Source organism: Lagopus muta, chromosome Z (genome assembly GCF_023343835.1).
Source record: "Lagopus muta isolate bLagMut1 chromosome Z, bLagMut1 primary, whole genome shotgun sequence".
NCBI lineage: Eukaryota > Metazoa > Chordata > Aves > Galliformes > Phasianidae > Lagopus > Lagopus muta.
In genome coordinates, this window is record NC_064472.1 from 54,935,879 (window position 1) to 54,949,834 (window position 13,956).

The window sequence follows — 13,956 nt, forward strand, 5'->3', positions numbered from 1 at the left end:
TGATTTCTCTCAAATGAATGCCAAGTATTTTAGCCTCCCAATGGATATTTTAGATGTATTCACGCTACCTATTATCCCTGGAAATATTCTCATAATCCTAATGTCCCTACAGAGCTTTGGCTTGGTTGCATCAGCTTGCAAACACTGCAAGATACCTCGCAGTTCCATCCCAGACCAGAAATTTTGCCTTCTGTGTATGACCCACATCACAAGAGATAAAACTCATATCTTCTCTCATCTCTCTAAATATCAAAAAAAAAAAAAAAAAAAATCTTGAGAACAGTATTTGCTACAGAGCACAAGAAATATAAAGTTACTAATCTCCATTATCTCTCTTGTAATGTGATGGAGTTAACAGCAGAGGTGAAAACAGTTGGAAGAGCACTGAAAAAATTTGATATTTGGAGTAAACTTCCATTGTCCCAACAAAAAGCAGAGCGCAAGAAATGCTTCACGTAAGTCTGTTGGGTTTTGTTCCGTGAAACAGTATTTGTTTCCATGGAGGGGAAGGAGTTTCCTCCTTTGGGAAGGAGCTATATTTTTTCACAAAGATGAAACAGAACTTCAGTAGTGACAACGTGACACACAAGCTGTTCAAGAAACAATGGGCTTCAGATTCAGTAAACAGTATCTGCACAGGCAAAGCCATGATTTACAAAACTGGGATGCGCACCGTTAGGTATCTACTTTTAAACTCTAACGTTCCTTAAAATGACTGTGCGATGTCCAGTACATCATGTAATATGCATTCAGAACCAAATGATCACTGAATGGTGATGACGAGTATATGTCTGCTACATGCATTTATTCTGACTCTGTAACATACATTCATAGAATACATCATAACTACTCAGAGCAAACCACTAAAGTGCAGGCCCTGAGGGCACATTAAATATGTTGTCTTCAGCGCTGGCTGCTCAGTTGCCAGGACGCTGATACAGACAGGGCTCATTTCTGCTTTACATCCCCATTTTGTGCTGAAAGAGTAAGAGTCAGCATACCCTGCTCCCTCCCTAAAGGGAGCACTGTGGAGCAGACTCATCGCCTACTCTGAAAAAAGCCCTTTCAGAAAGAAGTAACCACCCTGAGAAGGTGCTGTACAGAAATGTGGGAAGTGAGTCTTGGGTTAACATTCAGGTAAGTGGACCAGGGGGCTGGGTTTGGCTGGAACAGAGATAATTTTCTTTACAGGAGCCCATATGGTACTGTTTTAGATCTGTGATCAGAGCAGCATTGGTAGCACACAGTGTACAAACCCACTGCTGAGCGGTGCTCCCATAGGGTCATGGCCTTCTCTGCCTCTCCCTTCCTGCAGAGAAGGCTGGGGGTGGGCAAGGGCTGAGAGGGGACACAGCTGGGAAAGCTGGCCCAGACCACACAAAAAATACTCTGTGCCATGGAATATTACACTCAAATTAAAAAAAAAAAAAAAAAAAAAAAAAACACAAAAAAACAGTGGGAGGGAGAGAGTCTTCCAAAGCAGCCATTATTCAGAGATTGACTGGGCATCAGTCTGCTGGTGGGACGTGGTGAGCAATTGCCTTTGCAACACTTGGTTGATGATGTTTTTTCTCCCCTTTGATTTTTTCCCCATTATTTGATGAGCTGTCTTTACCACAACCCACATTCTGATTCTTCCCCAGTCTTCCTGAAAAGGAAGGCACAAAAGGAGCAGGGGCTTACCTGGCAGGCAGGGTAAACCCCACGACAGTATGTACTTGGTCTTCTACTTGATGGTTTTCCACCATTCTAGGACATGCTTCCTTATACTGAACATCCTTGTCTTACTACACCAAGCTAAGGCCACACGTAAAACCAAATCTTGTTTTTGGCAGGTGGGAGTACAAACACAAGCTCATGGAAAGCTGAAGATACAGTTCTAAATTGGCCATACATGTGCTGACTTTAGCTGCAAAGCAGCTCTGGAATTGTTAAAGTAATGCATTTCACTCCTTATCACAGCAAGCACAGTGATGGAGTGGTATCGCACACACAAAAAGAATCTCAGAATTTCAGCTCTGCACCTACTCCCCCTCCCATTCAGTCCAGGTGATATCATTGCCTTGGGAAGGTGAGAAGGCACAGGCTAAGTTTGGTGGGACAGGGGGAGCTGACACTTAGCCGCTTGGTACTCCTTCACTGAAAGAGCAATACAGAAATGAGAGCTAAAAGAACAACAAGGATTCTTTAGGGTTGAAAGAATCAAAGGGTTGGAAAGAACCTCATCTAGTTCAAACCTCTGCCAAAGCAACAATAACATGTTGCTCAGCCTCCAAATAAGACAGAGGATAACAAAATGAAAATAATTAAACAATTAAAAGAACAGCAAGCTTTTTTCCTTTGGAGCCTAGCTGATTAGAGGCTATGTGCCAGACTGCCTGCAGAAACCAAATGCTGGGAACCAGTAACTGCACTGGCTCAAATCACCAGTCCTCAAGCACTGCTTGGTTCAGTGGGCTTTCCAAGGAGATTATTTCTGTATCTCCTCCTCCTCCTGCAGTGTTATTCCCAGTGCACCACACTCTAAGTGGCGCAGACTGCTTTCCACAAGGCAGTCCATATACTGATGGCAAAACGAGTATTTAATCCATCTCAATTGGAAGTCCCCAGCACCTTTACTACAACTACAGATTTACATTTCAAGTGTTCTCCACCACTCCCTTAAAGGGGGAGGAAAGCAGAGTTTAGGCTTGTCCTGAAAAGTTTTTTTAGACTCCAGTCTTCTATTTATCTCCTTGCACAAGACCACAGTGGAAGAGGATAGCTTGCAGTCTGGTTGCAATTCTCCATAAAGAACATTTAAAAGCTTTGAAGGGCCACTGGAAGCCTGCATGTTGATGGAATGCAGTTTGGCATGACTGAAAAGCTCAGCGTGCCAGATACACACAAGAATGGTGCATATGATTTTATTAAGAACTCTGTAATGATATAGGTTTGTCACTTAAACTTTACAGCTACCCATAGAAAAGTGTTGCCTGTATCTCTTAAACACCATGTAAATAAATCAAATTTGTTCTTAAAACAGGACAAACTGCTATAAAAATGGTGCACAGTCAAGTCATACAAAAATACAAAATTTGTTTCCAATTGCAGTTCTAGTTGCGATCGCAGAGAAAAGCTCCCACTTCCAGTGAGCAGAGAGCACAAACTTGCAGAACTTGTGGCGGCAGATAATTGTTGTCAAAATGAGCAGAATCCAAGGCTTTGATCAAAGCACCTCCAATAATTTCCAACAAGACGGAAATTACAGTTCTCTGGAAGCAACTGGGTATGTGAGAAGTCTCTTAGCCTTGGAATCCAGTTTCTAGGATTCACATGAGCCAGTTTTTCAATTTCTGTTGCTAAACCCCACTGATCTACACAGACAACAGTGTTCAGTGCAATTGCAGCTTTAGCAACCAGCTTTAATAGCAGGAATGCTTTCTCTCCACAAGCTTAAGGCTGTTACAGGGCTTCTTTTAGATAGCCTGACTTCTAGCTCACATTGAGAAGCCTCACCAGTCAGTGCTCCAGTCTGAACCCTAGGCTGAAGTTCTAGTTCAATTAACACACACATACACACAAATGTATCTTACAACTTCACTACTTTAGAGAGCCCTCCTGATGTCAGAGGAGCTGATGTGGTTTGGTTAAATAAGTGTCTAGTGCTTGCAAGACTGGTTAATTCTGTCTTCCCATCTCCCCAGCAGTTACCACCTCTAAACATATTTTCATTTTCTTTTCATACAGTTTGCTTTCCGTGATATGAAAACAGTAAGTCTTTTTAATTGGCTTACTGAAAGAAAACTAAACAAGTGTAAGTATCAAATGATTTCTAGAAGCAAAGGTGAAACATTTCACTATTGCCAAAAGGTAAGAGCACTGATTAGTTACATGACACTCTATTTTTTAAATGTCTGATCCTCTGAGAGGAAGCACAGAGAACAGCTTACTCTTTAAACCATAAGTACAACTGAGTTTCTTTAACTAGACATACCTCTTCACTCCATTGCAAAGCTTCCACAGAAGGGCTTTTCTCTTTCAAAAGGTTTTCTTGAATGGAGTGATCAAACCATTGAGGCATTATTTATTTGTACAGAGCTTATATTTAGTGCAATAAGTTTAAAAATTCTGCTCTGCAGTATTAACTTTACATTAACAAAAATAGTTTTCTTAAAAAAATCGTAACAAAAGGACTATATAGCATTGACAGATCATGAATTCTTAGCAAATACACTTTTAACCATTTACCAGTACATCAGGCTGAACAAAATATTAGCATTCATATCTGGTGAACTTCCAGACTGAAAGAAATGCAATTATCTCAGAACCATACTACTACTGCTTTTTCTTTTTTTTTCTTTTTTTTAAATAAAAACAAAACAAAACACGTTCTCTTATCATTATTTGATGACTTCAAATAACTATCCCAGGCAGTTACACTTCCAAAGAAACGTACCTCTGCCCTTTCCTGTTTCAACCACCTGCTACAGTACATAGAAATATGGGTGAAACAATAGGCAAGGAATGGTCCCTTACACATCCCAAACCTCTCTGACATTAAATGAAATGAACTACAGAGTACTTGTTTGTACAGTATGACAGTTCATTTCTCCCTCCATCCTCAGCATGTTTACATCAAGTCATGAATTAATCATGAGTATGACTAAGACTGAGCTTTAATAATCTGTTCTTTGAATTGCTCATATGGAGAATCTATGTCCCTAAAGGAGCACTGTTGACGTTTGAAGGAGGCTACTGAATCTGGGGCAGGGTGGGGGGGAGGAATTGGTAAGAGGGTAAGTAGGGTAAAACATGAAGTACATTGCATATAAAAATCATTATTCCCCATTTTCTAGTTTCTGCTGAATAGGAGATGCAAGGGCTCCCACACATGTGAATACCTGAGGAGTCGGTTATTGTGATATCTGATACTGATAAACAAAATTGGGCCCAGCCAGGGCCGTAGAATAAAATGACTGCTTACAAACCAGTTAGAACTGAAGTAACTCACACTAAAACTACCTTTTAGAAAGCTAAATTCAATACTGTTCTTGATTTGAAGATTTTGCTTATGTGTAGCTGTCCTAAATTTAATGCAAATTTACACAAACTAAACAAAAAGCTCTCAGCAGATTAGCCATGTCATTGGAAATCTGTCTCTAAACCCAATCATCATTAAAATTATCTTTACAATGATTCCTCCTCCAGATTGTGAAATATCAAGCCGATAAGAATCAACATTTCTGTGACTACAATGAATAAATTTAAAAAAATGGAACAATGATAAAGCTGCTTGTAAAAGCCACCCGTATGAAAAGAGTACATGTTTCACAAAAATAATTGTTAAAAAAAGTATTAAATCCCTGTTCCTTTTCTCTGATTTTGGCTGATTATTTATATATATATATATATATTTTTATATATATATATATATATGTATATATATATTGTTTTGGAATGTCAATGGGTTCCAATATGGCTGGCTAGTTTCAAGATGAACTTGCTCCAGAGGCCTAGAAAACAAAGTCATACAGTATAGTCTTAGACAAATGCCATAGGTCAAGGAGAAACTGAGTCAAAAGGGTCACTGGAAACCATAAAGAAAGTAGAGAAAGGTTTTCCTGGCAGTCTCTTTGGAGACCGAATGTTCTAAATGTTTCCTCACCTCTGGTATCTATCTATCTAAAATACAAACGCATTTAGGGTGCTCCACTTTTAGAACTGTCACACCTAGAAAGTAACCATTTTGAGAAAACTGAGGCAAAATACTAAAGATTGTTTGTTAGAATGTTTTTTGTTTGTTTTGAAGAAAAATTAATCTGATTTTGAAACATCCAATTTTGGGGCTACAGGTGCTACAGTTACAGAACAGACCTATTAATGATCCTAATCCGACATATCTGAAACCTTTATCGGTGCTTTGGTGCAAGGTATCAGAGACTTCCCAGATGTAATAACAGCCACTACCTATGCTGTGCACAGCCCTTGTCAGGAAGTTGGGACCTAATATTTATCTTATTCATCTGGGTTTAACACCCCAACATGGGTACCTCTTGAGAAAACAAGGCCCCATCCATTCCAAACAAGACTATCAAATGAGCACCAGAAATGGGAGTAATTCAGCACATGACACTCAAGAGCTCAGCATCTTCTCCAGCAGTTCTGATCACTGCCAGGCTCAGTTGCCTAGTCACGTTTCTACAAGAACAAAAAAGATGCTTGACTTGCCAGTACTTCCTTTGCCTTTTTACGAGGGGAATGGATATAAGCTTTCATAATGAAGATTTAGGTGTCAAGTACAGGTCAGAGTACTGGTCTGTGCAAGCAGTGAGGAAAGCATAAGCAGAAAACCACTTAATCTCTAATTCAAACTACTGATTCACATCAACATAAAATTTTTGAAGGATAATATTTGTAAATGTGACTAGAGGGTCTGCAAACCCAATTTTCAATCATTTTAATGGCAGCTTCATTGTTAGACCACTTTGAAAATCCTAACATAAGTGTCTGAACAGCTAGAATTACTCCCTGAAGGAAACAGTAAACGAGCATAGAATTTGCTTTTAAAATGTACAGACACAGAAGCATTTAGGCGTAAGCAAATCTAGAAACTGGTATGCTATAATGAAATAGCAAAACACGCAAAGCTACACATCTATCAATTCTACAGCAGGAACTCATTCCAGCTAGGTCAGAAAGTGCTCATGCAACATGGCCTCAGGTATATAACTAAAAAAATTCTAGTTATTAGCATACACCTATTCAGATCCCATTAGATTAACAGACTGTCCACTTGGTGAAGAACTGAGTTAGGCCCCTCTGAGAAATTAATGATTGAAGATGACTGTATTTCACAAAGTCATACTGCACGATGACAAGTCATACCTTGCCCAGCCTGGCTTTCCATCGTATGCTCTCAGTTCTCCACCTTCCAAACTGATCCACCTATCTGTTACTTGTACCATGTAAGGCTGTTCCTTATTCCAGGCTACTGAGACATGCAATGCCTTCCTAATAGGCACATCATAAGTAAGACAGGCTGCGGAAGCATAGATGATGCACTGTTCACTGTCTGCATATTTGACAGTGTGAGATGGAAAGAGCACACAAAGAGACAAGCAACATAAGTAGTTGGCAATAAAAACAAACAACTGGGAGAAATGTCATTTGAGCAGGTTGAAAGGAATTACTGTACACAATCCCTTGGCACTCTATAAAATAATTTGGTGACAGCTTTAAATGCCTGGTTCTACTTTGCAACAATGGATGTGCTCAGTAGTATTCCTCAGGCTTTTACAGTGTTTGTAAAACAAAAATAGCTTATTTCAAGAATGGAAAGCAGATTGAAGTCAGAATAGTCAAACAAATTCCAGAGTCATATTATTTTGAAAATTCTCAGAAGTTAAGATTATCTGTATACCTCACAGCATTCACTATTAAGCCTGATGAAACAATACTGCATTTGTTTCATATGACACAGTTCCTTTCATCTTACTTTTACAGGAGATGGTCTCAGCTGTGACAAAAACTCTGCCATCCAGGTGATAGGCAAGCTCACAAACAGAAAAAGCAGAACGTCTTGAGTGATACAGAGAACAAAAACTTCTCCTGAAGAAGTGCAGTCAGTAAAGACAAAGAGGGAGAGGAAGTAAAAGTGAAACTCTTGGAGGATGGCCACCTCCTCATCTGCACCTACCATTGGTTTTAGCTCTCTGCCCTCAGCTCCACCTCCCCGGCCAGCTTCTCTCATAGATTTCCTACTATTCTCCACAAATTCCTGAAAAACAGCAGTAACGTGAAAAGTGCTTTCTCAGAGCAGACTTCAAATATCTAATCTAAATACAAAACTTCAGAGATGTAACTGCTCAGAAAGTCAGTGCAACTTCCTTCTTCCACTTCTTTGGAGTAAAATTGTTCATAAAATATCAAAAGAGCCACCACACGGTTCTCCACCATCAAATTCTGAAGAAACAACCATGTGTCATGGGGTGCCATAACAACTTCTGTAATGTCCACAAAGTTCCCCTTTTTTTGGGGAAGGAAGGTAGGAGGGCAATTGTCACAAAACTAAATTGCAGTTACTAAATCCTTTCCTAAGAATTAAGTGCAATGGCAGAACGCCATTAAATAGAAGGACTTGGAGATCATTACTTGCGAAGTCTTGTTTATTTTCCTGACTTCCCTGAAAGCACATTCTTTAAATTTTCCCCAATCAAAACTACTTACTCAAAGATTAACTGAGGTGCTTTTCATCTATTTTCTCCTCTTAAAGGCAAGCACTCAGTATCAAATTTCAGTAAACTTTCACTACTAGCACTTTGTGATACCGACTGCTGACTAAAGAAAACTGCAATGTTTTTGTGATTGATCTTCGCTGTCTTCTTAGACAGCATGCTGCATTTTACTGCTCTGTACTAAAATGCAAGTCATCAGATAGCACTCCCTTTTACCATATACCCTAAATTCTGTAGTGTTTTACCAGCAATTAATGTTAAATTCTTGGCACAACTTTCCAACAAGTCAGTCAGAAAAAAAAATTACACTAAGAAATCACAAGTGTCATCCTCTAGCCTACAGCTGGCGGTGAAAAGGGCCACTTAAAGTGGTAAAACATTATCAAGAAATAAATCATCTACTCATCAACAAACTGAACAATTTCAGGGGCAGAATTTTTGTGTCTCATCCTCCAGGTAGACTGAACAGGGCATAAGACAGAACAACAAAAATTGAACTGTGCAAAGGGTCTTGACATAGAATCTAGGCTCCTGCACAGAACATAAAACCAGTAGCTTTTATGCACGACATATTTCAAGTTGCTGTCCATTTGAAATGAAAAACTTCAACGTGGTCACTAACTGTATGTGAGGTAGAATATTCTGATGTTTATTTTCTTCCACGTCACAAGGGAGGTCCTTTTTAGGAAAGAACAACTAGCAAATCTTTCCATACTGTTTTGCTGCCTTCTCTTCTGCACTGCATCATTTACAAGAAATGATACCCAAAGGTATGATTCTGTATGAGGGCTGCTCATCTAGCTGATGGCAAGTTTAAGTCAGCATTGATAACTGCAAATCAGGGAGGCCTTACTACTTATCTAATGCTCATCACAGCACTCCTGGCTGATCAAGTCATGAATAAGACAGTGAGGTAATCTAAATTTAAAAAAAAAAAAAAAAAAATTATACCCAGCTAGTGCATTCACTGCACTCTCAAGACATCCACCTTATGGAACTATATGCTTTGACTCAGAGAGCGATGTGAACTTACCATGAGAACTTTGTCCATGTAGAATTCCCTCCCAGGGCTTCCATCATTGTATTTTGTATCGATGGCAAAACATAAGAAAAGGACATCAACAACCATTTCATAAATGGAAAGGAAGCAGTGAGCAACCAGGAACGCAAAGAGGCAGACAATTATGAGAGGCAGCACCCAGGTAGTGTAATCTCGTTGATAATTCAGCAACATAATCCCGGCCAAACCTGTACTGCAGACAATCAGGACCTGAAGTGGAAAACATAAATCATCAAAAGGCTTTTATCATTACTATTGTCATAGTTCAAGTTAAGCTTTCCTTGCTTTGCCAATCCTATAACTAGAGGTTGCAGATGCTAGCAATGATAGCATCTTTAGACCATTGACTCCCCACCTCTCTGAATAGAAATGACGTTTTATTTGTTAGCCCAGCAAATGAAAATCAAAATAGTTTCAAACACATCCTCCAATACACAAGGTATTTTTCAGGTCCAATTACATTTATATCCAACTGGTAATAGTTCTAGTATTACAGAATATTCTTACAACAAAAGAACATTACTCTTACAATTATTAATAAAAGACAGAACCAGATGTTACAGAACAACATAGGTGCAACTGTGCCTGGTTTTGGTTTGTTTGTCTTGGGGGTGGTGAAGCTTGGGGCAATGGCATGGTTTTTACTTTGCTGTAGGAATTAACTTAGCCAAAACATCTTCCAAGTTTGTCTTTACTGACTTGACTCCATACAGAGAAAGGAGATCAGAATTGGAAATGATCAGATTTGACTATAGGTCAGATTACAATGGTTTTACTGTACAAAATGTGCATCATATGTTTCTGTAAAACTATGGAGGTATTTCCTTAGGTATCAGCTTCATCTTTCAGAATAACAACTGTTGTGAATACTCAACATTTTTAACATTTATGAACCTTTTATTACGAACTGCAGCTGAAACTCAAACTGAAGAATAGGTCAGCTTAACTGTATCATGAAAACACAGGGCTGGATTGTAGAGGAGATGGAGTGGCAACCTAGCACTGTTCAGTTGATACTATTTTTAACAAACTGCACTGTTCATTTTAACATTTCTGTTACTGGTGTATTTCTCTAATAATCTTAAAAGAGATCCTTTACAGGAGATGTTCTCTAACACATTTCAGACTCCTCCACAAAACTGCATTATGTATTTTATGATCCCTAGAGCATTTATATTTTCATTATATATTTACTTCTCCACACATCTCATTGATTTAGTTACTGGATTAAAGCTCAGTGCGCTGAAGTCCGATTTAACAGAAGAAGAAGAATTGTAGTAAGGAAAACAGTTCAGTTCAACTAGTGGGAAAATGTCAGGTGATTTAAGTGGACAAGTATCAAATTCTAGTAAATAATGGCAATTATTTGCTATAACACTATCAGTAATTAAATCCTCAGAAAGCTAGTAATTTACTGGATTACAGATCTCTATCACAAAATCATCCAGGTTGGAAAATATGTCCCACATCAAGTCCAACCATCAACCCATCACCATTACACACACTAAATCATGTTCATTAGTGCCACACCTACATGGCCTTGAATACCTCAAGACAAGGTGACTCCAACACCTCCCTATGCAGTGTGTTCAAATACCTCACCATTCTTTCTGAGAAGTTTTTCATAATACTCAACGTGCATCTTCCATGGCCATTCCTTCTCATCAGGATTCTGTTATCTGGGTGAAGAAGCTGACTTCCACCTCTCTACAATCTCCTTTCAAATCACTGCACAGAGCATTAATGTCTCCCAGAAGCCTCCTCTTCTCCAATCTAAACAATCCCAGTTCCCTCAACTAATTCTCCTGAGACATGGCCTTCAGACACTTCACTGCTCTTCTCTGGACATGCTTCAGAGCCTCAATGCCCCTCTTGTACAGGGGGACCCAAAACTAAACATGCTACTTCAGGTATGGTCTGACAAGCACCAAGTACAGGGGAGTTCCTAGAGAGACAAAAGACTGACTGATCACAGGAATTATTCTAGTCTACTTCATTTCTCAAAGTTTAAGCTTTGTTGCTTAAACTAACAGTTCTTAATTGCATACTCCCATACTGCCTTCCAGTGCAATTTTGTAAAAAATGGCGATCGACAAAGTGCCAACTTTCAAAAAAAAACCAGAAGAGCAGAATTCAGAAGAAATGCCTCATTTCCTTAAGATTTTACATTTCTAACTACAAAAACACACGTCCTCAGAATTTCTGGCCACACTTCACCTGACTCCCTAAAAACGTATTCATGCAAAAGCTCATAATTCAGCCATTTCTACTTGACCTAAGCATATCATCTGCTTACCTACCCTAATTTAGGACAGCTCCTTCTGTACATGGTGTAGATGCAATAAAGTGAGAAGTAAAAAAAAGGAATTTTAAAACACTTTCTATCTGAGGTACAAGTCAATGCTAAGGAAAGCTTGCCAAGACTTACCTTTCCAAGGAACAACATAAAATCCCCAACAGTGTTTATGGCAGCCACTCGCAAAGCATTCTCCACTAGAATAACAAAGGCATCCTTTGCTGAGGTGCAGAAGTTGGTGCTGTTGATAGCTGTGGCTGTGTATGCATTCTGGGAAGAAGAAAGAGAAGATTTACTTAATGAAAGATCTTTCAAAAGGGGAATAGGAGAAGGAGTAAAAAATTGGGAAAATGGGGAAAATTGAATGCTTTTCAATCATGTAAACATGAAATATTAAACCCAAAATGTTCAGTCCCTTGTCATAGCAAACATTTTTAAAATCAGATGTAGCCTTACAGAGGACTTAGAGAGGGTCACCTCCAACCTCTAAATAAATCCATCTGATCTAATGTAAAGATATACAAACTTTGCAAAGATCAATACTGGCTTTCACCTTTGCAATGTAAACAAAGACTAATGTAATCCTTGTATTTTAATTTCAGTAACGAAGACAAGATTTAAGTACCATTGTCCAGTTCAGCTTCAAAGTACAACACATTATGTGTCAGCCTAATACTACATTCTACGAATCACATAAATCATCATTGCTTTACATAAAACTTGAATACTGAAAATCTTACCTGATTTAAATAGGTCAGGCACTTTTCTAGACACCAAAGACAGCAGATGCAGGCTTTAAGCATACAGCGAGCACAAGCATTTTCCTAGGAAAGCACAAAATGTAGGTAAGCAAAGTAAAAAGACAGTAAAAAGAGCAGATCTTAAGAAAATAATATTACTTCATGTTTCAAGTAACTCATAATTAACTTGTTAACTGAAGCAGTTACTCTCAGTCTTATGGTCCTTGAAAGACCAAATATTTCAAAATTACACTTTCAGCCTTCACTATAAGTTTAACTAAATTATCTGCAAGCACACCTGGCTTTGAGTTTCAGAAAGGATATGGAATCTATTTCTCTTACTTTTCCTTTGAGTTGTGTATGAATATACATAAGAATCATTCGTGGTATCTTCACTAATGTGATAATGAAAGACCCCTTTGCAACCGTTCCTAGATGGTAACAGACAAGGCGGTTAACAGACGCCAGGATAGGAGCAAATGGCAGATTCCTTTTCTCCCTGTTGAAAAGAGAAAAAGAACGACATAGAATAATCAACATGCATTTAATGTCATCCTACAGAATTGCTACCAATTCCCAACAGGCTGGCTGCAAAAGGAATTTCCTACCCACCTTCTTGTCGTGACTGTATATTGTTCACTCCACATAAAACACTGATAGTTTGTGCAAGTCACAATTTTGGATGTCTAATTTACCTATCATATCCTCAAGTAACCATGTATTAAAAAAACAAAGAGTTCCCATCTCGAGAGAAAACTATTTTCATGCAAGCTTCATTCAAAAAGGTCAAGAAATAGTCTTCATCATATGAAAATAACTTCTGTGCAACTTCACCATGAAGCGTTAATAACTAAACAGGTTTTCCCTATATTTTCTCCCAAATAATGTTCAGAACTCAGGTGAGGGAAGTCAAATCCCCCTTTGGACACAATCACAAAATTTAAGGCCTGAACCCTACATGTAGGCAACCAGATCACCATCTCCTTGTCAAGTAACTGTAACTGAATGATGACTCTATCACATACGATGTTGAGATCTACTGTTGCCCGAGTTGCAAGAACTCTTACCTGCTAAGGTGAATGAATAGCAAACATATCTAAAACATTCTTCCATATATATTTGCTGTGGAAATATCTTCATGCCCTTTACTTAATACCAAGTCATTTTTCAATTTAGAATTATACTTCAAAATTCAAGAAAGACTAATAGTATGGAACAATTGATAATTGTTATCTTAAATTAAAATTCCTATTAAGGAATGGCAGTTTCACTTGAAAGTAAAATCATACACTTTCAGGTGATGGCAAATACATAAATCAATAAAGGAAATGAAACACAAGCATTATTAACCTGCATCAGTGTAAAACTTTACTCTGTACATTCATAGTTCTTTACTTTTTACAACCCTGCAGCATCCGATAACAACTTCTCAGATGTATTTCACTGGTATACTGGAGGACATCATCATTAATAAGTATAGTCTCTGTCACCACAGTAAATTAATTTACTTGCCTTACATTTGATATATTTTAAAGAGACTAGGGCAGATAAGAAATCAAATGTAGTTCAGGTAACAGTCACAGCTAAAAAAAGACAAACTAAACATTTGTGATTATGCACTTCAAACGATATCTGTATGATTAT

At 38.4% G+C, this 13,956-nt stretch overlaps 1 protein-coding gene across 3 annotated transcripts in view; it reads right to left on the minus strand.

Annotated features, from left to right (window-relative positions):
* Positions 1 to 244: 244 nt before the first annotated feature.
* SLC44A1 (solute carrier family 44 member 1) overlaps positions 245 to 13,956 on the minus strand; it is a 69,436-nt gene continuing 55,724 nt past the window's right edge. For 2 of the 3 annotated variants that reach the window (XM_048931053.1, XM_048931055.1), the window contains exons 11-16: positions 12,655 to 12,811; positions 12,313 to 12,396; positions 11,705 to 11,842; positions 9,250 to 9,486; positions 7,679 to 7,759; positions 245 to 5,495 (exon numbers count right to left, since the gene is read on the minus strand). In XM_048931053.1, the coding sequence (XP_048787010.1) occupies positions 5,472 to 5,495; positions 7,679 to 7,759; positions 9,250 to 9,486; positions 11,705 to 11,842; positions 12,313 to 12,396; positions 12,655 to 12,811 (721 nt within the window). In that variant the 3' untranslated portion in view covers positions 245 to 5,471. Of the gene's footprint in view, positions 7,760 to 9,249; positions 9,487 to 11,704; positions 11,843 to 12,312; positions 12,397 to 12,654; positions 12,812 to 13,956 lie in introns of all 3 variants that reach the window. The other variant, XM_048931052.1, reaches the window with a different exon arrangement.